The following is a 27,018-nucleotide window of genomic DNA, read 5'->3' as shown; positions in this document are numbered from 1 at the left end:
GACTTTCTAAAAGATTGACCTCTCCATTTTTACAAGACCCGGCAAGCGCTTCTGTTTCCCATCTCATTTCACACTTCCTCATCGCTCAGAACGGTCCCTTTATCGTCTATGTTGCAGCCCGACATAGATCCATCGGCGGTGACAACCACGACCCCGTTGGAAGACAACTCCGCCGAGTGGACCCCAACATCAGCTTCGTCCGGTTTCAATGGTAGGAACACGCCGATGTGTTTCGTGCCAAGGTTCTCATTGTTGAAGGGCGTCTAGCCATGGTCGCAAAGGTGCTGTCAAACACTAGGATTCAGTAATTAACCATCTCACCACTGGGTGGATGACTCAGGGTGATAAAGATCTATCTAGACTCTTTATAAGATAACTTGAGCTGCTCGTTGGTACTAAATAAATATGACTACCTAAAGAAAATTAAGATTGGCTAATAATAAAAGTTCCTTAGTTACAAGTAAGTGTGGTTGGATATAGTCCAGTCGCGAAGTATTTAATCTTGGACCAGATAGTTAATTTTCTCCTTAGGGCTAGTCTACTTACGTAGTTCTTCTATTTAGCTAACTACCTAGAGACACCGATCCAATATATTATAACCAGGATAGATATGTCCCAGATACAGAAAAGTCTTAAAACAGTATAAAGTGTATTTCAATATCCCAACCTGCTTGTGTCCCACATCTTCTGCGCTTAATGGACGAGAGCATGGCCCGAAATAAATCTCCTGAAGTAGATAGCGCATACTCAGTGTAGAGTTTCCAGATAGGTAAAAAAGAAGAATTTTGATCATTTCGAGCTACCGACTCAAACATGCGATGTCTGAGAAATCGAAAATTCAGATCCGGGATGTTAAAGAACCAGTGAAGATCCCGAATGGCTGGCGGGAGAATAGCTATCGCCCTAGCTCTGAGATGTCAATCAGCTTGAAGGTAGGATTCCAGATCCCCGTAGACGTATCAAATGCCAACTCCTAGTCATTGCGGAGTGGGGAACCACGGTTGCTTGTCGGCTGATGGTGCTTCCGCCAGCATTTGGCAAGCCTCCGACGACCACTGCAGCCAATCACTCTCTGTATCGAGTTGCCAGCTAGTCAAATCGTTGTATCGACTCTCAAACTCAGCAGAAAATGATAACGTGTCGGTCAAAACCATCCTTTTGTAAACATCTCGCAGTTCGAACGGCCACTGAAAACGGACGCGGGCGCCAAACGAAGCAGCGCACTGCTCGGAGGCATTTTCCATGCCGTTCAAGATCCAGTAGTCTCGAAATTGTGGCCTGTTAGGGGATTCAGAAAAAGGAATTCAAGGCTGGGGTTCAATGCCATCGCGCTGTGGCCTCACCATGGGAAAAAGTCTAGGAATGGTTGATGCACTGTGCTGGTTTGTACCGCGCTTTTTTACAGAAAAGGTCTTAGTAAACCGGGCCTTGGTCACGTCTCTTTTCCAGGCAAGAAAAAGGTCATGCTTACGTGGGTAGCATATAATCCGGAAGAGATGAAGTTTTGTGGGAAATACCCACTCTAGTCTTGGGGCAAGTAAGTGCATTGCATAGAGTGTTGCGGGAAAGCGCTAGAAACAAACCAGTAGCATGGATCTCATAATCCGCAGCAGAGCAATTCTGGTAACGGGATCGGTCCGGTAGAATAAGCCCTCGTCTATCGCTTGAAGCAGGCTCCAGACCACATCAACCGGGGACCGATTTGTGGCCACCTTCCAGCCGTCTACGACTGCACGAACGCAGAAGTCATCGTCGTATGCTGGGGTTAAAGCCTCGTTTCCTGACATATCTGGCAAACAGTATTGCACAAAGTTCACGGCACTCCCCAGCACCGCAAGATAGTTCCTCTCCCGATCTGAGCAAATTAGGTCCATACCAAAGAATACATTTGCCGCGGGCAGTACACTGTTTCCGCTGGCCAGGGGTTCGTCCTCAGCCAGAGCTTGCCTTGGATCAAGATGCTGGCCCGGTTGATCCGATGCACAAGGATTGGAGACAGGCGTTGTGGTGTCTTGGGCTAGATTGGCTATCTTGCGCAATGTTTCCTGTAAATGGTGGATTTTTTCTTGCTGCTGGGCAAGTTGTTCGCCTAGGCTGTCTTGTCCATCGGGTCCTGAGAGGTCTTGGAGTGTTTTTTCCAGATAGGTGATGTAGGCCTTGGTTCGAGCGCGATTGTGTCGCTGGGCTTCGCGGTCGGCTGCCCGTTTCTTCTCCTTAGCTGCGGTGCTCATACTTTGATTGCGGCTGGTGGGTTCAAGTTAATACAGAGACCCAGGGATTAGTGGTGTTGCTTCCAACCTAGTTCTTCCACACTAATTATGGGCATAAGGTTGTGGCTCAAATTGCTCAACTGGTGCGAATCGACGGAGTATTGCAGTAAGGGGCTTGGCTGTAATATCGTGTATACGTTACTGTACGACAGGTCACGTGTACCATTCTATGGTCTGTACATTTCAGGACATACGATAATATGAATATATCATTTACTACTCCAACAACTTGATGTAGGAAGTTATACTCGTCTACCTTGGAGGTAGATATATGGTACAAGTCATCAACAGGGGAATAGAAAATCTCGACTATTTTCAACCAGGTAGTATGGTAGAATTGTCTATCAATATAGTCCATCTTGCACGAACGCCAACTACAAGAGCAAAGATCCTCCAGACTATTTTTTAAGAAATTTCGGAATCTCCCGTGCGGCCGGGGGATTCTTGATAAATGTGCTGACTTCAGTATGGAAGGTGCTCTCCCACTCGTTGCCATACAACGGAGTCCAGCCCAGCTTACCACCCAGCACGGCCTTGGTTCGGGCGCTAGAAGTGAAGAAACAGTCAGCATTTTCTGTCATCACAAGAACGTTTAAGGGGAGTGGGAGGTCAAACTTGGCAGCAAAGGATAGCTCGGCTCTGGAGACACTGCCAAGGGCTAACTTGTCTCCCGCCTGCTCCAGGGTAATCTCCCTGATGTCTGCTGTTGGCAACACCCCAAGCTCATGGGCTGCCTTGGCCAAACGCTCCGAGAACTCACGATGCGAATGCTCGCCAGTCTCGCAAAAGTAAATTCCTTTCCGACCAGATGGGATCGTGACCGCTGTGCAGATTTGGTGGAGCAGGGTCACATGTAAGCCTGCCACATCTTTGACATGGACATGGCTCCAGATTGTGTTTCCTTGGGCCACGACGCTGACTGCGCCGCTGCTAACTGCGTCGGCGATCATGGCCGGTAGCTGGATCGAGTAGCGGTTGAACGGCCCAGTGCCCTGGCCGAAGATGGTCGGGGCCATGACAATATACGTAGTCACGCCGACCGCCTCGCCAGTCTCGATGACGGTGATATCGGTCGTGCGTTGATGATACGCCTCGCGGGACTCTCGGTACTTTTCGTAGGAATAGATGTCTTCTTCGTCGGAGAAGCAATGGGTATCGGTATACCCCTCTGTGTGGGGTCGATCGCTCAGGTTGGATGTTCCCGATATCTGGATATAATGAGCGGGACGGTTCGTTTTGGCGTGTCTGTTACCTTGTCCCGTAATCAACGCTTTGGCGGAGGGTGTATGCCAGCCTGCGCCAGCGTGTATGACGACTGTGTATCGTGGGAGCATGGCCTTAGTTACAACGATGGTGTATAGTGAGATGTGCAAACTTACTATCGAAGTCTGCAGCAATCTTCTCCAGTAGCTCTGTTTCATCGAAACTAGAAAATGTCACAGGCTTAACGCCTAGTTTCTGGACCGTGTTGGCTTGTGATTCGCTTCGCACAAGGGCTGCGATTTCCAGCTGATCGGTCCATTGCCCCTGAGCTTCAAGGATTGAGGACAATATTGTGCCTCCACTGAAAGGTTTAAGATTAAGACACGCTCTAGATTGCCAGAAAGCGGTTTTCCTTACATGTATCCGGAAACTCCGGTGATAAGTAATGAGAGAGATGTCATAGTGGTGTATGGGATGTGAGCGTGGGAGCGATCAGAATGGAACCAATGCCAATAGAGTGCTGAGATTCTTTAGGAGCGAGCGCCATATTTAAGGTCGATAGTATGCACTGTAAAAACACGCCGAATGTGGCAAGAAATGAGGATGTGGGGATTCTGCGACGTCGAAACTGCGACTCGAAAGTGGGCCTGTCCCCGCAACATAAGGCGGCAGTCCGCCGTCCGAGCCCTAACAAACCTGGTGGTCGAGAGACCGGAATTTGCCCAGCTCCGAACCATAAGGTCACAAGCAATGCATAATTCATCTCGGCGAGACTTGGAGGTCCATCCGGTATTCCCCAATGAGGCATGATGATGGTCAGTCTGGTGAGAATGTCCAGGAACAAGGCGTGCACTGCCCTTATCCTATGGGATGCTCGGATGGTCCAGCCGAGTCGAAGATCCAAGGCATCGTGTAAGAATAAGGTTGTGCACTGTACATCGGTCAACTCAATTATACACAATCGGAAATTCAGTCTCTACGTTCCAGCGCAGATCGTCATAGAGAACGCTATGCCATCAAGGTACAAGAATCAAAAGCATGACTCCATCGCAGAAGATAAATAGCCACTCCAACCCCCCAACAAACTCAGCAAGCAGATACTTCAAACATCTTAGCCACCCGGCAATATGTTCCCATCTTCCACTCATCTTCTCACTCTTCCTCTTTTTTTCGGGACAGTGCTATCTGCCCAACTGTGCCCGCGCGTCCCAGGCATCCAAACATATGCAACAACCCCCAAAACCGGCCCAGTGGAGGGTCGTTTCATTTCCTGCGACAACGCCTTCGACAGTCCCAAGGTGCAAGCTGTGAATGCCTCCACATATGACTGGTGGTATTTTGACGCGATCGGGACCGACGGTGTGTCCTCTCTGGCCGTCGTTTTCTTCCTTGAGGCGAACAAGTCCGGCTTCGCCGTGACTGAGAACTTCACGAACTTGGACTTTGTGCAAATCTCGGGCACCTTCCCCAACGGTACCGGCTTCAGCGAATTTCTGTTCGCAGACTCTGCCGTTGTGTCCACCATGGGTGACGGGTCCAGTGGGCTGTGGCACGGCACAGGTGTTTCCTGGGCTGGGACTCCGGACTTGTCAGATTACTTCTTGACAATTGATGCGAGCCATTTGGGATTCGAGGGCACTTTCTCGATGCACTCGGTGAGTTATGAAGAGGAAGATCCATAGATGGAGCTGTGATAAAGTAGCCGCTAACAAACCACACACGCAGGTCGCCCCACCCCATTACCCCTGCAGCCCTAAGCGCGCAAACCAGGCCCTGGAGGTCCTCCCCGGTGTGGGATGGGCCAACGCCATCCCTGATGCCGACGTAACAGTCAACATGACCATCCAGGGCTCAACTTTGAACTTTATCGGAACCGGATATCACGATAAGGTGCGGTCTTCAAGAATACAGCTCCCCAATGGTAATAGTATCATTAACACATAACAGAACTGGGGTGTAATCCCCTTCACCGACGCAGTAGGTAGCTGGTACTGGGGCCACGCGCGCATGGGCCCGTACTCTCTTGTCTGGCTCGACTCGCTCACCCCCCATAAAACCGAATACGCCAGTGGGTACGTGGCCTACCAGGGACAGATTCTGCACGCTGAGTGTGGCAAGATGAAGGTCCGGCCCACGGGTGCGAATGCGGCCTTCCCGCCGACGTCGGACTCAGGGCTGCCCGACGGGTTCTGGATTGAGGTTGATCTGGGTGATTTGGGGGCTCTGGAGGCGGAACTCTCGTCGAATTTGGCTACATTATCGAAGCCGGGGTATGGACGGTGGGTTGGAACGGTGAATGGGAGCGTTGGTGAGGTTGCTTATGACGGTGTTTCAGGATATGAGATGTTTAATTTCTTTTGAAGATGTGCGCGGATGTAGTGAGGCACAGTGTGAAGATATCATGTGGCGGGTCAGCAGTCGCGGATACCTGGTTTGAACGGTAAGACGAGACGGTGTACAGGGAAGTGTATTATACATTCTAAGAGGATTCTAAGGGAGGATGTATTTCATACAGGTTTAAGAGCCTAGAGAATGGTGACAATATAGACAAAGCTACACCAACTCTGGGTTAGAAAACAATTTGATGTGCCCATCATTGCTTCACGTTTCTCCACGATCACCACTGCGGTCTACACGAGCAACAGGGCTGTGCTCTGCTAAAGGCCACCAGGGTATGCGAATCTCTCGAAACCTTCCTTGGGAATTCCTGGATTTTGTTGCGTGGTTGTCCTAGCTCAATATTCGACGCAGTTATCTCTTGAATCGGATTCTCCGGGGGTCATGCCTCGCAGATACGCGAGCTTTTGGCCTTGATCAGAATTTGCTATTCATGTAGTATGGGCTGAGTAGGTTAGAAGGACAAACTCACCAATAAAGCTAGTGCGTTCCAGATTTCGCAAATGGAACGGTACGCCGATACACCGACTTTTCTACTCTTACTGGCGTATAACGGCACTGTTGTACGCTCAACCGAACATCTGTTTCAGAGACACAATACTTGGGAACTACTGTGTCATCTAGAATACGAATGAGAACACATATATGAGAAGAGACACACCAAAGGAATATTTATGCCATCCGCATATGACGATCGTAAGAAGGCTCTGAATTTAGACAAAGATGCCTCTCGTAGCCTCCGCCTATATGTACATACAGACGCGCATAATTTGTAAACAAGGTCAGCCACACTGCGACCGCGGATCGGCTTAGCATCCTTCAAACAGGTCGTCAATTATATGCCGCTAGCTGGGGGAAAGACTACTCTGCCACTCAAGTGCTCATATAGGTTGGAAATGCATGACTACGTACTCCTCAAATACTCTGCATATTTTAGTTGGTATATACGTGTCTGCTGAGTATAAAAGTTTACGGGGATCAGCATGCTATGCATTCGAAGAAATACTAGCGAAGCGCTGGTACAGCGCAAGTGTTCGCAAGGCACTCATCTTCTAGGTGACGTAACAGTCAAGCCTGGCAGGTTAAATAGCTTCTGAGAGGTAGCAATAAACATTAAACAGCGGGTGGTTCGATATTAGACAGCGTAGACCTGCTTCCACCATATTATCTTGGGAATTTGGCGTAATTAATCCTTTTTCCTGCTCTCAAGCTTTCGATCTCCTCCAGACGCCTGTATTGAAGCCATAGTACCTGAGTTGTGGCTGTTTTAAATTGCAAAATGTCGGCGTATACCGAAAACGCGGATGGTAAATACGTGATCTGTAACCCTTCATAGTGCGATAACTTTGGATTCCATCTCCTGCAGAGGATCGACTTCGGAGATATTCGGCACACACTTGGATCTCGCTTAACAGCAGAAATATGAAGCCTGCAGCTGCAAAATAGAACGCTCCTTGCATGGAGCCTTCATGCTGATCTATGAGTCTACTCTTTGAATGGTCAGTAGAATGCAGCCTTCAGCTAACGCCTCGCAGGCTTTCCCTTTCTACTGCGAATCTTGTTCAACTACATATCAATCAATTAATGATTCGATAATCAAAATTATATTTCTTAGTCGAGCCTAACTATGTGGGTACTTGAAACATTATCCAGATCATGGATTAGGAATACAACCTCATATCTCAGAATCAGCTAGTTCTCACACCGACAGTCTATATAGAATCAGAGGCGCCCAGGGCCTAGAACCCCAGGCGATTCGTTCCGTTCTAATTCTGACACGTTTCTTCATAGAATGGATGACGTCTCCTATTCTCACGGCACTAAGCACCGTACCGCGCGCGGGTGCCCTAGGTCCGGAAGACATAGCGCCGAGTAATCCTCGTTTACTGAAAGGGTTCTGGCAGGAAGGAGTTAACTGGTAGGAAAGGCTACTAGGGTCACAGGTCGCACGTACTCCGTATAAATAAGATATCACGTATCCGGCAAGTACAGCTTTTATGCAAGTCAGCGTTCTAGTCGAATACTTATCTCAAATGTGCTCGATTTTAGTGGACGCCTAGGCCCACGCAGAATGCAATTGTATATATATCTGGATGGAATGTGAGTATTTATTCTTTCCCTGCTTAAAGAATATCGTAAAAATATCTAAACTAACAGAGATGGATATGGATAGATTGTCAGTATTTATTCTATCCCTGCTTAAAGAATATCGTAAGAATATCTAAATTAACAGAGATAGGATATGGATAGGGTGTTAGTTTTTATACTCTCCCTGCTTAAAGAACACTTGAGAATATCTAGACTGACAGAGATGGATTATGGACAGGGCGTATGTGCTTACCTCCAGGTCCCCTCAGTTGAGAGATAACTTCACAATATCTAGGCTGATTGAGATTAAATATGGATAGGCTGTGAGTACTTGATCATTCTCTGCTTAAGATATACACTAATTGAACCTAGTAAGCACCTCTTCGTGTGTCAGATGCATGATACGGCAGTATCGGCAAAATCTCGTCTATGTAAGAATTGATAATCATTCTACAGTCGCCATCTACTAATATGTTTATTTTAAAGCATATCAGAATCATATATGCCAATTTCTGGCATATAGATCGCGAAGGGTTCCCGCTTCTGGATGGGATAGTACATCTTATTTGCCTTGGTCAAGGTTTTCCCTATTTACTTAGGTTTCTCTTTACTGTTATGCGAATGCAAAGGCTTCTTTTATAATCTTTCCCCTTTTTTATAAGCGATTTGTTCTCCTCTCTATCCCAAACCTTTAATATTCTTACCTAACCTATTGATCGTATGTCTTTAGCCCTTGAATCAGTGCATTGACCTCTACTAAAAGACTCCTGAACAACGAGAAGGCTCGGCTCGCGCCGATCATGACGTAGTGGGAAAATAGTCCGAATATCCATAGGCTAGTCCACGATATTCTATATGATTAGTCCCCCCTCTAGTAAGGCTTTCCGCCCCCAGGGCAATATAATATAATCTTTTGGATGTCACATCGCCCCCACCTATAGACGAGAAACGTAAGAAACTGGAAATGGTGTGAGATGAACATTTGTCACTAGGCAAGGAAGCCTTTCCTTGGGTATCCTCGTCATACAAACCACAGGTGAAGGTGAGGTGTTCCCGTTCTAGTAACCTATCTCGCTTATCGTCCGTTCGTCCGAAGGGCATCCTGCTTCACCATTCTGGGCAACATATAACTTCCAGGTCAAATGTTGAGAGTTGTGTGAACAATCTTGAGGAAGGTTTCCCACACTCCATGCTAGATTTAGGGTGATACTCTAGGATTCCCTGTTTCATCAATAGAGGCTGCGGCCTTGGTTTATGCCGATAGTGTTGGCTTCGGCCAGACGAATACCGTATAGTCGGCGATAGCAGTAAGAAGCAGCCCTAGACCTGAAAATACAGCAGCTCCAATCAGTTCACAATTATCATAGCCGATGAGCTTGCAGATTGGCCATGCAAGAGCACAGCAGCTGACTTGGTATAGTAGAAGCACGCCAGATGGCGATGGTACTGAACCAGCTTGATTGAGTCGTAGGAATTACGAGGTTTGAATCCCTTGATGGAACGGAGCGACAAGATGAATAGTACTCTGTAGGCGAAGCAATGACGGCCGCGACTGAGACACAAATGCATCTCTCAGATTACTAGTAACGCGACGCAGGATGTATATAAGTAACTACGCCCATACTTATATCCGGAAACAATGCATCGTGTTACAGGATCGTAGTATTCCAGACACCCTTTCTATAAAGTTACTACTGCTACACCTACTGACTATGCAAAACCCTATACAAACACTCCGACAGAACGGAAATTGCACATAGTTAACGATCCTGTCTCTCAGACCTGAGTCGCATGGTATGTATCCGGGGGCTGTCTCGAATTCAGACTTTGGATGGATACCGCAGATTGCGGATTTTTGTCTCTTTCACTCATATCACTACCCAGTAAGATTGGCGCCTCGAAGGATGCGTAATTTCTGGCCGGAGGGGAATCACGTCTATAGATATCGCTTGGTGATGGCGATCTCTTTGACTTTGTATAAAAGGTCCAGAAAGAGGCCAGGCAAGCAACCAGAATGGCTAGTGACACAATGAGATAATTCCACACCAGCCGTTGCGTTATTGGGGTCAACTCACCGACACAGATTTCAAGCGCATTCCAGAAGCCTAGCCAGATCGGGTCTATGATGCTCATATCTGACTCGCTGAGAAATAGCCGTAATAACGCGATAATGATGATAAAGGCTGTCAAGAAGCTAACTCCAATCAAGGCAAGCTTTCTGGTCAGGTTCACTCGAGCCCTCCACATCACGTTACCGGACAGAACAATGACTGGTAGAGTGCACCTTGGTCAGCGATTCTTGAACTAAGAGCGATCGTAGTTCGCTAAGAAGGGCTCCACGTACTGGCTGCGTCCGATACAATGTCCAAAGTCGTAGCCACACTCAGCCTCACCTTTTGGGAGTGCATCGCACCAGCACTTGCACAAACCTCTGCCAATCCCATTGTTAGCAGTCTGAGTCGGTCACGCAGCTGGAGGATACGGCAACTGACCGATACTATACTCTAGGGAACTCATCTCACACTTATAGTCCAGGCAGCCCAGTGTTCCCCCATAGCAGGCAATGACGAGTACCAACACTACCCACCAGAGGATCTTCTGTGTACGATATCGATTTCCCAGTTGCCGGAAGAAAAACACGAACGATAGCTTGATCAGCCATAAACCGGTGAAGGAAAGCAGGTAGGCAGAGAGCTGTCCGTTGAGGTACCGCTTTTGCATCCACGCGATATTAGGTGGCACTTTCGAGAAATCAATAGTAGTCGAGCTTTTGGAGAGAGAAATCACTTGGTACATCTGCTTGTACATGGAGGACCAAGCGATTGCATTGCCCAGCGATAACAGCCATGCCACCAGGATCATAAAGTCACTTGTGTGCCACTTGCGGTCAATGCGGTATTGGAGGGCAAGCCGGACGATGACGAAGAAGAAGCTGATGGTCAGACAGACCCAGAGAATGGTCTATGGGTGTAGTTAGCGGGAAAGCACCGTCGAAGAAATCTGGATAAGGACATGGCTTCAAGGCATACCACAAATGTGACCTCATCGATGGTAGAGTTGCGAGCCATTCTGCCAGAGTTTCTGTGGTGGGTTGAAGACTGCACAACACATTTCCAGAAACTGCGAAGTGGCGGGCGGCGGACGACGTCCTGGAATATGCCCGTTAGTGATCACCCGGCTGCACATCCCTGTTCACATTTGTTTGCCTCTGGTGAGGGGTGCATGGTGAAGTCTGCAGCTGTATGTATGTCAGACAGTACTAATCAAGGTCAGGCGTATTTGTATCACTTGTTTCGCAAAGTAATAAAGCACAGTTCTTGCACGAAAAGGACGACCTCCATCAGTCCATCAATTAGGTTAATCAATCAGCCCTGGTGTGGGGCCAGAAGGCTCAGCATCACAGAACTGCAGCCGTGTTGTTAGCCCTGTTAGTGCTGACGGTTTACTCATTTCATGCGGGATGTCACATCGTGTCCAATGGAGATTCTCCGTGCTGACTTCCAGCCCCATGCGCTAAATGACAGCACACAATGTCCATATTACGGTTACATTCTGCTCTCCAAATAAACAGCTTGCGGGGTTAATATGCCCGGGGGTTGCTGCTGATTGTATTCAAACTGAAGGTCGATCCTGGGAGTATTTTATAATAGTATCTGGCTTAACCAACTGCTCGATACGCCTTGTGAGGAATTCTTTTGTCCGCCCACTGGGCTGCATCAGGATAGCCGCTAATGCATCTTGTTAGATGAAGAGACATCCAAAAATAACCCGGGCCACTGATTCGATGGATGGTGTCTTGATGAGGTGAGATCAAACATAAGCAAGTCTGACTACCAGATGACATACAGCGTTACTACGCTTGATTGAGTTATATGTCCGGGTTTTGCGCTGTTTTGTTTCATTTATGCCAAGTATCCAACCACTACCTTATATTCCTTCGATCTGCTGAATGATCCTTTGATCCTCCGGTTCCCGTCGATCATGTTAGTTTAATCTGTGATGGTGCCTAACTTGGCACAGTTAACCTTACGGTTTATCCGTGTTATGCTAATAAGTTATTGGCTCACGGACCCCAAATTGCTGAAACTGCGGGCGTCTGTCTGAGTACAATTCGTAGGTGTCTATGAACCGAACGATGGCCTATACCAGTGGTGCTGCGTAGAGATATGTGGATTATATGTTGCCGGAAATCGAATACGTCGTACGGCAAGTGGTAAAAGAGCAACCCCATCACTCGCATCACTTTTATATGCCTATGACTGGTTCTAGCAGCCAGGCGTTATTAAACAGTGGCGCTCGTGTCACCGTCATCAAGGGTTCTGAGAATCAGCTTAACCTCGACATCGGCTGGCTCCAGAATGACAGCAGTAAATATACACGTGAAATCTACTAGTCTTTCATCCATGTTTGACACATCAGGGGCTCAGGGAGATAATACATACTTTCCACCAACCTGCACTGGCACAGCAGTAGGAAAGACTCCTAGTATTTCGCCCATATTGGCTAGAGCTGAATCGTCTACTTGTTCCGTTTTGCCATCATCCACAGCTCCCCGTTTTGTCATCGCCTTGGCAAAAGCTTGGTAGAGAAAGTTTGACAGTGTCGACAACGTGGCAGACAGGCTGATTCTAAGTTTCTTAGTAAACTATCCGACCTGAAGGGTAATACCATATTACTACATCCGTTTAACCTCGTCCAAGTGATCTCATTCGTCCGTCTGTAGCCAGCTGCATTATGCTAGTTCGCCATGTCATACCTCTGCATGAGGTCTTATATTGGCGGCATGTCGTGGGCCAGGTTACACCGGTTATATGATAGCGTAGAAGAGTGGCATGACTGGACAATAGTTGTTTCTATTTTTAGGTGGCGAGTAAGGCTTACATGGTGAGCAGCATATATAATCATTATTGCGGGATTGGGTCTTATGGCTAGTCAGTCATACGTCGACTACTACCAGGTATAATTAAAAACCAATGCAGCATGGCCGAAAATGCTCGTGAATTTGGTTGAAAGTGGCAATCTGAAGTTCTATTAGTACCCCACATAGCAGGGCCATACTTACTAAACTAGGGGAAGGCTTTATTAAGAGTTTTTGCATTAGAGCTAATGTATAATTTAATTTTATTTGGTACCACCCTCATCGGATTGCTTTATACAGAGGCTGTCACTTCTATAGCGACAGTATATAAGTACTCCGTGTGGGCTCCGGGAGACCTACGGAGTACTTACGGATTATTTACTGAGCACATCGGCTACTCTGACTGGTATTCAGTTCCCTTGCCAGTCTCTGGTTGTAATCCCCTATTAAAAGACACCTGACAAGGTAACCCCTGAGCTGGCCGACCCGAGCCTGCCTGAATCATATAAGCACGCTCCCCAAAAATAGTATTCAACCCATGAGCCGGATGCCGCTGATCCCACTTCGCATATTGGTCTTTGAAATCGAACTCACGAACGGTCATAAGGAGCGTGACTCGAATGTCGAGGAGGGCGAGCGTCTGCCCGATGCAGTCTCGGGATCCATGCTCGAATGGCCTCCAAGCCCCTGGCGGTGGGTATAAGGGATGACCGGGCTCAACGAGCCAACGGTCAGGAATAAAGGCGTGTGGATCTGGCCAGGTATGAGCGCTACGGTGAATAGCACTGTGGACAATCCATATTGCAAATCCCGCCGTTGGGTAGGTGGTACCGGTTTGGTGATCACGGAGGGAGACGTTAGAACGACCGTCCCGGAGACCATTTGCGGGTGGGAAGAGGCGGAGGGTTTCTTTGACAACAGCCAATGTGTATGGGAGTTGGTTGATTAGTTCCGGGCGTTGGCGGAGTAAGTTGGGAGCGTTGGAAAGGTCCGTGCCGAAAATCTTGTCATGTTCTGCGCGAATCTTGGCTAAGGCTGCTGGGTGTTTGGATAGGAGGTAAAGGCAGTACATGATGGTCACGGCGGTGGAGTCATGTCCGACAAAGAGGAACAGCCGGATCTGCATAGTGGCCCAGGCCTTGAATTTGGGATCGAGCGTTGACTCTGCTACTTGTCTTGTCTTCATGTACTCTGCGATGACGAGATCCATGATAGATTTGGACGTAGACGAGCTTGTTGCACCTTGTTGTTTCCATACCTGATACCGCTTCTCGAGTTCAATTCCAATATAATGATTCATCGTCCGTCCGTTATACCACTGCTTGAATAGGCGCACAGGATTCACACGACTGAAGTGATTTCCTGTTTCAATTTGACACTCCCGGTCTATCGTATCCCGCATCGCAGCTGCGATTGGATGGAATTTTCGCTGGCTGATAAACCGCGTGTTCCTGATGAACGTATTAATTGATGCAATGAGGGCTGAACCGCAGGCGAGCGTCTTACATTGCGACATTTCCGATGATATCCATCACGTATCTACAGGTGATCTCGTCTAAGAGAAATGTATCGCCTGTCTTGGCTAGGTCTCGGAGGACATCAACGTACACCTCCACCTCTTGGAGAATATACGGAACATAGCCCATGACGGACCGCATGCTAAAGCCATGGCTAAAGAGTTCTCGTCCACGTTTCCATTCTGCGCCATTCCGGTCAAAAAGTGTTGGTCCCCCAGTCATTGGAGTTATGAATGCGGCCAGGGCGTCTGGCTTGACAAGGTCATAAGTTTGACAGGTCTGGACAGCGAGATCTGGGGAGGTTACAACCAGGGTTGAGAAGCCAAATGGCCAGGTGTCCATGTAAAAGCATGTATCTAGTCCGGATTCGGAGGCGAGCAGTGCAAATGACATTGCCTCTTGAGCATCTTTCGGGACCTTTCTCATGAACCTCGCAAGGACCGGGAGATTTCCAAGGACAGGATTCCAGGGGAGCATGGGCTAAAAGAGACGGATTGTTAGATGAACGGGTCCTTGTTTGAGTGGTGGAGACTTGGATTAGGAGTGTACCGTACCATTCCCTTCTTCTTAAGGCGGTAGAAGCACAGTCGTACCTTCACCAAGGTGTAGAAGAAGGAAGCTAGGTAGAGTAATGCCATCGGCAGAATTATGCGGCTTGCGAGCCATTTCCACTCGATCTTTGGGCTCTCCATATCCGATTCTAGCCTTTCTCTCGCGATTTAACCTAACCAACAGGGAGCGAAGGGGAAGGTTGAGAAGGCTCCAAGTATCGACGAACAAAAAATAGGAAAAGGCAGCGATGGGTCAGAGCACACAAAGTTGGATGTGGAAAGGGCCGTAGGCAGGATACATAAGGGCAAGTGGATAGGGAATAGGTATCCTATAAATACCACTACTATGGGGTGAACAAAGGAAAGGCCTAGCAGGGATAAAGATCCTCCAGTCAAAGCCTTGCCTCCCCATTCAGCGGTCGGACATTTTTGTGAGTATAACCCCGGCTTGCGATAAGCTAAGAGAAACTGCCGGATGCACTCGATAAATAACATTGCGTGGTGTAGCTTACGAATTTCCATAATAGAATAACAAACAAGTTCGTCAATGTTTTTGTTTCATGTCAATCAATCAATGGGTCTATGTCACGGTTATTACGCTCTGATTAGAGCACGTTATCAACATTTATCCAGTACAGCTCACGGTGGTGGCTGCTCTCCGTTTCGCTTGAATCCAAACAAACTTGTTTCCAGTCCATATCGCGCCATCAAGAAGAAATCATCTTACCACCTTACATACGCTCACGTCGACGGGGAGCGGACCGGATGATGTTGTCAACGCGCAGAAGAAGCTACAAAGGGTCAAGGTTAGCTGCGTCGTTACCAAACAAGGGGCCTGATGGAATTCCTTACCTCTGATGCCTCCGATGCGGAGGAAACCACGGCCTTCTTCAGCTTGTAACTCTCCACAACACCCAACTCCCGCATGTCGGCAATACCGCCACCGGGGGTGAGCAAGTCAAGACCAGAGCTGGTCATACCGTTGTTGATGGCCTGTCGTAGTCGGGTCACGAGGTCACTGGAGTCCAGACCGGCATTGTCGGCCAGGATAGTGGGCAGTTGCTTGAGAGCAAGTGCGAAAGAGTCAACAGCCAGCTGCTTCTTGCCCGTGGTGTTCTGAGCGGCTTGCTCAACAGCCTTGGACATGACCATCTCTGCGCAACCACCACCCAGGGTGACACGGGGGTCCTTCACAGTCTGAGAAAGCACGGCGAGGGCGTCGTGAAGAGAGCGCTCAGCCTCGTCAAGCAGCTGCTCTGTAGCACCACGGAGCACAATGGTGCATGCCTGACCGGCAGCCACGCCGGAGAACTTAATTAGAGTATCTTCGCCGATGATAACCTCCTCAATAACGTCGCAGTGACCCAGCTTAACCTGCTCGGGGTGGTCGAAGGTCGATGCAATCTCACCACCAGTGACCAGAGCCAGACGCTCCACACCGTCAAAGTCTGCGTGTTCGATGGACATAATGCCGGCCTCGGTGAACAGCTGTTCGGGCCAGTTGTAGATCAACTGACGGTTGACGAAACAGTTGATACCATGTGCCTTGATGCGGTCAACCTTAGCCTTCATCTTCTCACGCTCTGCCTTCTCCAGCTCCGCCAGTTTGCCGGTCGACTCGACCTTGACCCGGGCACCGAAAATCTTAACCTTATCCGTGTCCATGGCTGTGTTGGCGACCAAAATGTTGACGTTCTCCAGGCGCTTGGGCTGGTTGACACCCATCTTCTTGTCAAGAATGAAACCCTCGTCCAAGTAGGAATCACTAAGCTTTCCACCGGCCTTCTTGATGATCTGGATGTGGCTCAGGTCGGTGGAGCCCTTGAGGCGGAGGACGGCGTCGCAGGCGAGGGTAGCGAAGTGTTCACGATCCTGGGCCAGAACCTTGGAGCTGAGGGTGGTACGAGCGATGGCGTGGAGGTCTTTACGGAAAGACTCCATGTCGGCACTACGGTCGACAGCAGCCTTCTCGAGGGCGTCAAGGGCAGCCCGGCTGGCTATCCGGTAACCTTCGATGATAGTCTGGGGGTGGATTTTGCGGTTCACCAACTTCTCAGCCTCACGCAGCAGCTCGGCCGCCAACACGGTCACGGACGTTGTGCCATCACCAACTTCGTCATCCTGGACTTTCGAGATGTTGACCAAAACCTTGGCTGCAGCGTTATCGAGAGCGATGGCCTTCAGGATCGTAGCACCGTCATTTGTCACGAGGATCTCACCGGTCGACCTGGATAGCTATTAGTGACATGCCCACCATAACAGCCCCGCATCTCCGAATCCAGTCCCACGTACGCTGACTGGAGGATCTTGTCCATTCCCTTAGGACCCAAAGTGCTCTTCACTAGGTCACCGACGGCGATGGCGCCAACGAAGGCGGAGAGACGGGCATTCTCTCCCTTCTCTTCGATGACATCGTCCGCAAAGATCTGCGTAGGATTGGCAGACGCCTAGGAGCGGTCAGCATGAGAGAGAATCAAAAATTAAAAATTGAAAAGTGACCGCATGATTAACTGACCATTATGGATAGTAATTAATGTGAAAGAAGGCTACCGTCAAGGGGGAGACTGGCAGCACGTTCAGGGGAAGTGGATGGGGGGGAAATTTGGCGGACAGTTCAATAATGATCGAATACTGCGGGACGTCCAGAAAAGTTCGCGATGTGGCCCGAGCTTAAAAGCTGCCGCAGACCGCCTGCAACTGCTTCCCTCCTCCAACCAGCATTCCCTCCCATTCCTTTCCACAACTCTCTCAATTCATATTTAATTCTCTCGGAATGGCGGCAGAAGACGAGAAGTCGCAGCCTTTATCCAATAAAAGACCGCACTCTGCGGTGGACGGCAATGAGGATGACGGTGCGCTCACCCTCGAATTGAGAACCCAACGAGTACAAGATACTAATCGTAACTGACTCCAGGTGACGACTCTTCCTCCGACGATGACTTCGGTCCAGCTCTCCCGTCCGCAGATGCGCCGAAGAAGAAGCGGCGCAAGCTCCCCTTCGAGAAAGTCTACGTGAATGCGCTGCCCGCATCGCCGCGGTACTCCAAGTCGCTCATGCACAAGGATCAATTGTCCTTTGTGACAATAACACCGCACACGGACTTTCTCATTACGTCGTCTATTGATGGTTTTGTGAAGTTCTGGAAGAAGATGGCGGTTAGTGTTGAGTTCGTGAAGGAGTTCCGTGCCCATAATGGCGAAGTGAGGGGCGTCAGTGTCAGCGCGGACGGTAGGAGCTTTGCGACAATTGGGGCCGACAAGACAGTGAAGCTGTTTGATGTCATTACATTCGGTACGTCAACACCGACCGAGTATCCGACGGTAGCTACAGCGAACTAACTACTGGGTGCAGACTTGCTCTCCATGCTCACGCTCGAGTTCACCCCCCGATGTGTCTGCTGGGTCCATCGCCGAGGCGCCTCATTACCACTGCTGGCAGTGACCGACGAAGGCAGCAGTACGATCCAAATATTCGACGGCCGTGGCGAGAACCCCAACCCCCTCCACACCGTGAAGTCCATCCACCGGAACCCGGTAGCTGCAATCGCCTTCAACGATGCGTACGACTGCGTCGTCTCCGCCGACGAGTCTGGCATGATCGAGTACTGGCGCGCGGGGGATTTCTCCTTCGAAAAGCCCGACAACGTCTTCGAACTAAAGTCATCCACCAACCTCTTCGAATTCAAAAAGTCCAAATCCACCCCAACATCCATAACAATCTCCCCCTCCGGCGAACAATTCGCCGCCTTCTCCTTCCCAGATCGCCAGGTCCGAGTCTTCGACTTCGCCACAGGCAAGCTCTACCGCAAATACGACGAATCCCTCTCCACAATAACCGATATGCAACAGGCCGGCACAGCAATCCACCAACTGGACGAGCTCGAATTCGGCCGCCGCCTCGCTGTCGAACGTGAGCTCGAAAACCCCATCACCCAACCCAAAATCAACGTCATCTTCGACGAATCCGGCCACTTCATCCTTTACGGCTCCCTCTACGGCACAAAATGCATAAACACCTATACCAACCGCGTCGTGCGCGTCTACGGCAAAGACGAGCCCTTCCGCTCTCTCAACCTAGCGATGTACCAAGGCCAACCGCAAAAGAAAGGTCTCGTAACAGTCTCCATGGCCGCAAGCTCTAACCCCCTCCTGCAAGAAGCCGAAGAGCGCGACCCCATCCTCGTCAGCACAGGCTTCGCCAAAGTGCGCTTCTATCTCTTCACCAACGAAACCGAGATCTCCAAATCCTCTCGCGACATCCAGAACGAGAAACCCACCCAGACAACCACCGGCCGGGAATCCGCCGAGAAGAAAGCAAACGAGCTCGGCACCTCCGCCATCCTGCACACCACCATGGGCGATATCCATCTCCGACTGTTCCCGTCCGCTGCGCCCAAGGCCGTCGAGAACTTCGTCACCCATTCCCGCAACGGTTACTATAATAATACCATTTTCCACCGTGTGATCCGCAAGTTCATGATCCAGGGTGGAGACCCGTTGGGCGACGGGACTGGCGGCGAGTCGATCTGGGGCGGCGAGTTCGAGGACGAGTTCTCCAGTTTGAAGCACGATAAGCCGTATACTTTGTCCATGGCTAATGCTGGCCCGAATACCAATGGGAGTCAGTTCTTTATTACGACGGAGAAGACGCCGTGGCTGGATAACAAGCATACTGTTTTCGGGCGAGCCGTGCAGGGGTTAGATGTCGTGCATAAGATCGAGAATACGAAGACGTTTAAGGAGAAGCCTGAGCAGGATATCAAGATTGTGAGTATCACTGTGTCTTGATTTTGGGAGTTTTGATGCTTTGCCATGGTAGCGCACTATTGTTTTCTTTCTGTTTCAAGAAATTATATATCTCAGATATACTTATGAGACCGGTTGTTTGAACCATGTAAGATATGTTCATGAGCTAGCACAATTACATTAAGGTCCTGTACTGCAGGCCCATATACCTAATTTACACAGTCAGTCGGCAACATGCCACATCCAGGCAAGCAATTCATTGATCTCATGCTGGGTGAGACGAGGAGATATCATGAAGAAAGGAAAGACATGTCCAGGCAAATATAAGCGACGAAGAAAGACGACCCAGCCTCCACAGAGGAAAAGATTACTATGTTCTGCCACAGCTATGCAACGCAGTTCAGAAGACATGTACACCTCATATGGTATCATGTACGGAAAATTTGTACGAGATTGGTCCAGGTAGTGGAAAGAAAGGAAGCAAAGGAAAAGCCAGCCGAGCACGCAAAACGCCGGATACATATGCGAGATTAGCAGGCGCGAGCATCGATCACACAACGTTGGAATAGACAGATTGGAGGTATTACATCGGGCCCGAGAGTTTTTGTCTATACAACCGCCCTATTGAAAAATTCACTAGATGCTGTGTTCGAGTACGCTCTGCTTGGGAAAGAGTGGATATGGCAAAACTGGGTAGACCCAAGCATCACCGTGTTACTTCGCGAGTTTCAATGTCGCCTACGTCCGCGGACGGCGGGGTCCTTTGAAGACGTGATGGACGAGGTCCAGGAACGGCAACTTCGGTGCGAGAGCTGCTGGCCACGGAATCTGTGTTAGCATATTCATCATGGTTGATGGGGCTTGGAGCCGGCATGAATTGGCCCGGATGTTTCGGGCCGGGACTGGCGTTTTGACCGCGACTATAGAGGAGCCCACTGTTGCTACCGCTGTTGCTGCCACTGCCTGCGTGGTAGAGGTTGGGGTATTTCGCATCGTGACGGCGCTTAAGCCACACTCCCACGACCGCGATTGCCGTGAATCCAACGGCTAGGACAATTACCATGATAACCCATTGGTAATGTGTCGACCACCTAGAAAGGTCAGCAGGGGAGTGACAACGGGCGCGGAAAATACACTCCGCCAGGTACATACCAGGATTTAGGGGCGGGATAGGAATTTTGTGATTTGGTGGTAGACGTGGACGTGGACGTGGACGTTGACGCCGCGGCAGTGCTTTCTGATGCAGCAGTACCCTTGTTTTGGCCGCCAGACGCGCAAAAGTCGCTATACCATGTCTGTAATTTCTTGCGGTCGTCTGCGTTGGTGCAGGTGTCGGAGCATGTTCCGTCCGCGGAGTTATGCAGCTGGGTGATCAATGACGATTGGCAAAAGCAAGAGACATAGGTCGAGCGGTCGGTTTTTTGGGCCGTCGGAGGTACACAGCCCGTCTGCGCTTGTTGGAGGATGGAGCAGCTCAAAGCGCACGAAGGGAAGCTATCCGATGCGGCGGTAGGTATCAGAGTGGTGTCATCGTCGGCACGAACGGAAAGCGAAAGAACGAGGGTGATCAGGAGGAGATGAAAGAGTCGCGATGTCGACGGGACATTGGCCGTCCAGGCCAACGACCAATGTGCCATGGTGAGGAGTAGTAGAATTGTAGTGGAGACCGTCGGAGTAGACGCAGACCTCACAGGAACAGGCGGCCCACCATATCTATATAGGAAAGAAGCGAAAGTCGAAGGAAGCGAGAGCGGGGAGTTCGGAAGGGTTCGAGGATGAGAGAACGAGAGACACAGGAGTTATAGTACTACGAAGTCACCTCCCGGAGCGTACGTGGTCGTGAGAGGGCGGATCAATGAAGAAACGAGGGTGCGGTATGAAGAAAAGTGGAGGAGGAGAAGGAGGAAGGAATGGAAGAGCGAGGGAAAAAGGCAACGCGTGAGGAAAGGGAAAAGGGCCAGTGACTTCTGGAGGTTGAGTAACAGAGGGTCCAGAAGGAAAGGGAAAAAGAGTCCAGCCAAAAAAAATCACTCCACCGGGCTATTCCGCTTGCGGCCTGAGGACGCCAAAATCAATGCTTTTGGCTTTTTCTTCTGATTCTACAACACTAACAGGTAATCATTACCCCAGAATCCTCTCACCAATCTGGAGATGTTTCCCTTCCGTCGACTGTACGTTCTACACATACAGGTACATACATATCGATCATGGATGATCCCTTCAGAACCCAATCGAACGGAAACCGGGAAGAGGGAAGTCTAAGCAGAACGAAGATCTCCACTCCCCTTACCTCATCTCATACTCAGAATCCTATTCATTCATTCATGATCACCATTCCACCGACATCAAGCTCCGATCCCAGGAATGCTCAGACTCTCCGCCAAGTGCTTGGGTTACAACCAACCGCATGCGTCGCGGTACCGGAAGCGTCGACGTTGGCCATGTCACAATGACCCATCCTATCCAACTATTTATTTCCCAAGAATCCCGTGGCTCCACAACGCTGAGCCGAGGGAAATTAGAAAAACACCAAAAAGCACCGACCCCATCACAAGCGTCGGGCAAATGAAATCAACCGCGAAGCGGGGGCAGTGCGGAAATTATACTAAATCTACACCCCCAAGTCTCTAGCGCCCTTCGATTCTGAACAGTTGCATCGGTAGTGTACTATATCAAGGATCAGGTTGTCTTGGATTTATTTTTGGCTCGTGCCTGTCGAGTAACCTTAACACTGTCAGGATCCACGGATCGTCCTCACATGGTTCCTGATCTTCGATGAACCTCTTGATCCGTCACGCAAGGGATATCGCTGGGGGAATGTGTCACTGACTTGACAGTTGCTGTTGCTGGCTACCGGCTTCTCGTGGTCGTTTCATCTGCCGCCGGGTTACAACGGTGACCGTCGGTGGACTTTTTATCCCGACCATATTAGGTTGGACTATTGCGCCTCAGTGCTACCTCCTGATTTTCTTGGTTCACTGTGTCCGAATTCATCATTTTTACTATACTTGTCATTAACCTAGGTAAGCTGGTGCGAAAGTATCTCTTTTACCCTTCAAAAAAATAAAAATAAAAATAAAAATAAAAATCAATCAAGTGGTCAACCCGAATTAAAAACGAACAACCGAAAGCCCCATAACCAAAAGTCGACATTGTATTTGACAATTCTTAACTTGGGTAAATATTCTTGCAATCTGCAAGCCAATGGACGTGGACTCATAAAAAATTGAACATGTTCTTGTTGAACATCATCTTACCGCTTAGCCATGAGACATATATAGTGCTACATCTCGGCACACATTGCCCTGGCAGCAGTTGAACCCAAAAACAATGGGGTTCATGACCGTTAGAAATATGTTTCAGATCTTTGTTTTCATGCATAGAATGTATGAACGGAGCGGCACAAGAATAACTCTGATGTGGTCCTCCGACATGGCTTCGAGACATGGGGCCATTGAATACGAGAACAACGGTATGGACGAAAATCGCTCATTTAGTACATTTATAGTTCATAATGTCATATAAATAAATTAATTCATATCAAGTCCAAGCATCACCGGTAGACTTTCCCATCCTCCGGTACTCCCACTTCCCCACTCGAGAAACTACAATGTCCTTCCCCATCCGAATCGACGTAGGTAACTCCCCACTGCACCTTCATCTGCTCCACTCCCCACTTCCCCTCCTCCTCCACATACTCGCCCCCCTTCAGACTCAACGTAGGATGACAAGCCGCCGCAATAGCCAGGCTACAACTCCCCGCCACGGGCATCCCAGACTCCAACCGCCGAAAGCTGAACCCGACCAGCCAGGCCATCATCACTGTCCCCACAACGATCGCACTCGCCATAGCCGGAGGAGAGTATCCGCACGTCATAACGTCCCGCGTGGGGTCCCGTTGTAATTTCTCGGTGTACGACTCGATCCCGACCAGGAACAGACTCTGTGAGATGAGCCAGTGGAGAATGGCGGAGAAGGCCAACGCCGGGACCGCGAAGCGGTAGGGGAAGGAGAGGAAGTAGCTGCTGCGTTGGGCGTTTTCGGGGGTACCGGAGACACGCAGGCCCTTGCGGTGGTTGGCGTATCGGCTCCATTCCGCTGCAAGAGTCATGGCGGTGAAGATGGCGTTGAAGGTGAAGTAGATCATGGAGAAGAGTAGTTGGGGCGTATTGGCGATAAGGGCGTTGGATATGAGTGATGTTACCCAATTGGTCCCGGTGATTAGGGTTTGGGCGTTGACGGCGCCGAGGCCCATCGTCCAGGTGCTCGATTTATCCCTTATAGTCGAAACTCCGAAGACACAAAGGGAGATGACGATGGCGATGGTGAGGGTATATCTGGATCCTTTGGGTCAGCACAATAACGAGAGATGCAAAGATGTACAGGGAAACACCCACGAGACAAGTCCAAGGAGGTAACGCTTGCTTGAGACTGCGGCGTGCCATCGCTTTGGCGTGCTGTTGAAGGTCGACGACTTGTAACTTGGTCGGTGGGTCCGCTTCTTCACAGATTCACTGGTGAGGAGACAGTGGCCCCGTGTAAAATCGTCGGGTCTCTGTATGAAAGACGCGACTGCATCTCCTGTTGTCAAGATAGGTTTCGTCGTCACATTGGCAGCTGTATATCCAATGATGATTGCCTTCACCAAGTTGAATACAACCACGATAATCGCTAATGGGAGGCTGTATTCTAGCTTACAACGTTGCGGTGGGCGCTCGGCAAGACAGTATCCGACTTGGTAGCCATACACGTACCAATTGTTCTTGGAAACTTGGTCCTTTACGTCTGAAAGAAGTTGGCCACAAGTACGATCTTTTGCCTGTCGTTGTGATGAACAAATCCACTGATACGGGTCAGAAGCTTTAGCTCCGAGATTCTCCACCGGCATAAAAGTGGCCTGATGTTGGACTGAGTGGTATTGGACTGCTTGATCAGTATCATTTGTCACAACTATCAAACTCCCATAGGAAGTCTGGAAGTCCGTCGCATACGCATTCACACACTGAGATATATCGAGGCGCTGAAGGGTCCCATTCTGCGCTTCGGCATGTAGCCGGAGTAAGACGTCACTCGCAGGGTCTCCATCGTGGAGAGTGATATTCTGGACATCCAGTTTGTCGAAGCCCTCTGGTCCAATAAACACCCGGTAGGAATTGGCCGAGGTAATGGCGAAGATGGTAGAGTTGTACCTGGGATGTGTATCAGTGCTTTGAGGATTGACAGAATAGTCGGCGACGGCAGCCTACACTAGATGGAGTGGCAGAGATGACAGAACCAAGCAGGCCCACAAAACAGCCCGCCTTTTAGATACCTGTCGTAGATTTCGGATACTGGGCACACCTATGTCGACCCATCTACCCTTACCGTGAGCACGGTCTATATCTTTCCTGGTCGGTGCCGATAAGCATTGCTGTATAGATAGTCAGTGAACCAAGTCGTGCAGGGAGATGAGATAAGACCCCAACGAACCATGCAGTAATTGCTTGCACCCAATAGACTCGTACTGAGGATATTGATGGCGAAATGGAGACCCGTACTCATATGTTGCACCTTCTCACAATTTCCCTCGTGCAGAGTCCCCCGATTCCCCTCCACCTTACGGTGCACAGCAGCCCAGATGACAAAACCGAGATTGAATGCCAGGACGATGACGCTCGCAAATGACGCCAATGCAAGCGTGAATCTCCATCCTGAATACCAGTCGGTTATTCGCGTTCGAAAGGATCTGCGGACTTTCAAGGGGAATTGCGACTCGCTTTCTTTGTCGCTATGGCCGAGCGTTTCGTCCCTGTGCGGCGAAGCGATCATTTTATGGGATTCATCATCTTGCTTCATGGTGTTGCTTGAAGCGACCGAGGCGTATGAGAGATGGCATAAAATGAGGGGAACGCAGCGGAGAAATATCGTATCCCTTGACGAGGCTGTGCTCGGTCAGATTTTAGTAAATGAAACGATCAACACTCTGCATTTCTGTGCTCAATAACTTCTACCCTCATGAGCCCTGCTTCAAATCTGCCAGTGAGTTCTGCTCGGAAAATACGACATAATGTGATTTATTGCTTAATCTAATGAGTAGTCTCGGTCGCAAGCATGGCTCAAGTGCAGATAGTACTAAATGACGGTATGTATACTCGCATTTAGCCCCCAAATTGCTAACAATGTGGGGTTTCAAGGTGAACTTCAGGCTCACGATTTAAAGTTGGGGTAGATTTAACCCTACATCTTATATATAAGTACCATCTAACTTAAATATTCTTTTATCAAGCAACCAATCTTACCAGGGATGCTCTTGTTGCTTACTTTCACAGTCCTGCGTTGTATGGTTGATCTCGTCGATCCTTGGCGGGTTGTTGAATTGATTTGGATTTCCTAGATAGCCTCGTGTTCTACATGGTAGACATAATCCTTCTGGTCTTTCTTCCATGGGCCTTCAGCAAGTAATCAAGCTCTTTATTCCCTGATAAATTTCGCTGTTTTTGAGATTCATTCGGCAATACGTTGACACACTCGCAGTGAAGGGGTTGTCTCTATATTTGTGGCACTGCATAGACCACCATGTCTCCATAGGGCAGTGTATTGTGTGATGAACAAATTGAAAGGAGCCTGCATTACTCATTTGGCTCTATGATCTAGATTCACTTGCCTGATATATCGCAATCTGACCCCCAAGAGGCACAATTTTGAACAGTCCAGTCAACAGGCACTCGAGTATTCTACTACCATGTTTGATAAAACTTGCCAGTCAACTCCTCAAGCCATATAATATCGTCCAAGAAAGCCCTTAACAGCCATCATTAGAGAGCAGCAATCCACAAACAAATCTTCCATACTATATAAACCCACCTATAGATACTGCACGCATTTGAATGTTTAACCACCATTATGATTTCCTATTCCATCGAACAAACCACCCAAACTAAACCATAACCCTAACCCGGAACACTGCCACGGATGGCATCAAGACCGACAAAACCCAGTCACAACGACCTCAGCATAGCCTCTCAATCTACGCCTTATATGTTCCAGGCCTTGAAATCCCCTTTACTAAATACGGTAATCTCGCCAAGACTCGGATTCGTTCCACACGCGCTCGCACCGAGAGCTTATTTATCGTCGTGGCCTGGTCACTGAGTAGCGTGGTCCAGCGATTTGCTTACCCATTCATCAATTCTTCTCTGTGGATTCTTGGCTGATATATTTGACAGATAGGTTCAGGCAACGATGTAACGAACCTATTAGAATGCTTGATTGGGCCCGGTAAGGCTTAGAACGAGGAAAATGCGAGGTGCGAATACGAGATCCACCTATCGTGAAGCTTGGGGTTTGTTGCGATATCATTGGTTGGTTGGGTATGGGTTTAGATGTATGAATATCTTGTATACTAGTAT

At 49.2% G+C, this 27,018-nt stretch overlaps 10 protein-coding genes across 10 annotated transcripts; 2 read left to right on the top strand and 8 right to left on the bottom strand.

Moving 5' to 3' along the window:
* Window positions 1–977: 977 nt before the first annotated feature.
* On the bottom strand, window positions 978–2,231 carry BDV37DRAFT_281592 (bZIP transcription factor; the record flags this gene model as incomplete). Its single annotated transcript, XM_032086850.1, has 3 exons — window positions 978–1,278; window positions 1,472–1,527; window positions 1,584–2,231. The coding sequence occupies 3 exons, from the start codon at window positions 2,229–2,231 to the stop codon at window positions 978–980; spliced, it is 1,005 nt and encodes a 334-aa protein (XP_031943079.1).
* Window positions 2,232–2,634: 403 nt separating this feature from the next.
* On the bottom strand, window positions 2,635–4,033 carry BDV37DRAFT_244608 (NAD-dependent epimerase/dehydratase family protein). The gene is made up of 4 exons (XM_032081566.1): window positions 3,891–4,033; window positions 3,650–3,834; window positions 2,886–3,585; window positions 2,635–2,816 (listed from the first exon to the last, which is right to left on the bottom strand). Exons 1-4 carry the CDS (start codon window positions 3,932–3,934, stop codon window positions 2,669–2,671), a joined length of 1,077 nt encoding a protein of 358 aa, XP_031943078.1. The 5' UTR covers window positions 3,935–4,033; the 3' UTR covers window positions 2,635–2,668.
* A 567-nt stretch (window positions 4,034–4,600) lies between these two features.
* BDV37DRAFT_292946 (uncharacterized protein) lies at window positions 4,601–5,834 on the top strand (the record flags this gene model as incomplete). Its single annotated transcript, XM_032089274.1, has 3 exons — window positions 4,601–5,128; window positions 5,199–5,363; window positions 5,421–5,834. The coding sequence occupies 3 exons, from the start codon at window positions 4,601–4,603 to the stop codon at window positions 5,832–5,834; spliced, it is 1,107 nt and encodes a 368-aa protein (XP_031943077.1).
* A 3,813-nt stretch (window positions 5,835–9,647) lies between these two features.
* Window positions 9,648–11,255, bottom strand: BDV37DRAFT_244604 (uncharacterized protein). Its single transcript, XM_032081565.1, has 4 exons — window positions 10,988–11,255; window positions 10,451–10,919; window positions 10,303–10,389; window positions 9,648–10,228 (listed from the first exon to the last, which is right to left on the bottom strand). Exons 1-4 carry the CDS (start codon window positions 11,024–11,026, stop codon window positions 9,735–9,737), a joined length of 1,089 nt encoding a protein of 362 aa, XP_031943076.1. The 5' UTR covers window positions 11,027–11,255; the 3' UTR covers window positions 9,648–9,734.
* A 1,881-nt stretch (window positions 11,256–13,136) lies between these two features.
* Window positions 13,137–15,142, bottom strand: BDV37DRAFT_244602 (cytochrome P450). The gene is made up of 3 exons (XM_032081564.1): window positions 14,888–15,142; window positions 14,323–14,813; window positions 13,137–14,267 (listed from the first exon to the last, which is right to left on the bottom strand). The coding sequence occupies exons 1-3, from the start codon at window positions 15,023–15,025 to the stop codon at window positions 13,211–13,213; spliced, it is 1,686 nt and encodes a 561-aa protein (XP_031943075.1). The 5' UTR covers window positions 15,026–15,142; the 3' UTR covers window positions 13,137–13,210.
* Window positions 15,143–15,423: 281 nt separating this feature from the next.
* On the bottom strand, window positions 15,424–17,477 carry BDV37DRAFT_244600 (chaperonin-containing T-complex subunit CCT2). The gene is made up of 4 exons (XM_032081563.1): window positions 17,400–17,477; window positions 17,177–17,331; window positions 15,737–17,111; window positions 15,424–15,675 (listed from the first exon to the last, which is right to left on the bottom strand). Exons 1-4 carry the CDS (start codon window positions 17,400–17,402, stop codon window positions 15,616–15,618), a joined length of 1,593 nt encoding a protein of 530 aa, XP_031943074.1. The 5' UTR covers window positions 17,403–17,477; the 3' UTR covers window positions 15,424–15,615.
* On the top strand, window positions 17,409–19,762 carry BDV37DRAFT_87584 (WD40 repeat domain-containing peptidylprolyl isomerase). The gene is made up of 3 exons (XM_032091373.1): window positions 17,409–17,736; window positions 17,799–18,176; window positions 18,237–19,762. The coding sequence occupies exons 1-3, from the start codon at window positions 17,658–17,660 to the stop codon at window positions 19,670–19,672; spliced, it is 1,893 nt and encodes a 630-aa protein (XP_031943073.1). The 5' UTR covers window positions 17,409–17,657; the 3' UTR covers window positions 19,673–19,762.
* BDV37DRAFT_87569 (uncharacterized protein) lies at window positions 19,763–20,314 on the bottom strand. Its single transcript, XM_032091372.1, has one exon. The coding sequence runs from the start codon at window positions 20,150–20,152 to the stop codon at window positions 19,853–19,855; it is 300 nt and encodes a 99-aa protein (XP_031943072.1). The 5' UTR covers window positions 20,153–20,314; the 3' UTR covers window positions 19,763–19,852.
* A 22-nt stretch (window positions 20,315–20,336) lies between these two features.
* Window positions 20,337–21,267, bottom strand: BDV37DRAFT_281585 (uncharacterized protein; the record flags this gene model as incomplete). The annotated part of the gene is made up of 2 exons (XM_032086849.1): window positions 20,337–20,721; window positions 20,783–21,267. 2 exons carry the CDS (start codon window positions 21,265–21,267, stop codon window positions 20,337–20,339), a joined length of 870 nt encoding a protein of 289 aa, XP_031943071.1.
* A 1,916-nt stretch (window positions 21,268–23,183) lies between these two features.
* BDV37DRAFT_292944 (uncharacterized protein) lies at window positions 23,184–25,520 on the bottom strand (the record flags this gene model as incomplete). The annotated part of the gene is made up of 4 exons (XM_032089273.1): window positions 25,062–25,520; window positions 24,919–25,017; window positions 24,028–24,819; window positions 23,184–23,967 (listed from the first exon to the last, which is right to left on the bottom strand). Exons 1-4 carry the CDS (start codon window positions 25,463–25,465, stop codon window positions 23,184–23,186), a joined length of 2,079 nt encoding a protein of 692 aa, XP_031943070.1. The 5' UTR covers window positions 25,466–25,520.
* Between the last annotated feature and the right edge of the window lie 1,498 nt (window positions 25,521–27,018).

Source organism: Aspergillus pseudonomiae (genome assembly GCF_009193645.1).
Source record: "Aspergillus pseudonomiae strain CBS 119388 unplaced genomic scaffold BDV37scaffold_21, whole genome shotgun sequence".
In the NCBI taxonomy this organism is placed as follows: domain Eukaryota; kingdom Fungi; phylum Ascomycota; class Eurotiomycetes; order Eurotiales; family Aspergillaceae; genus Aspergillus; species Aspergillus pseudonomiae.
This window is presented reverse-complemented; position numbering and strand designations above follow the sequence as displayed.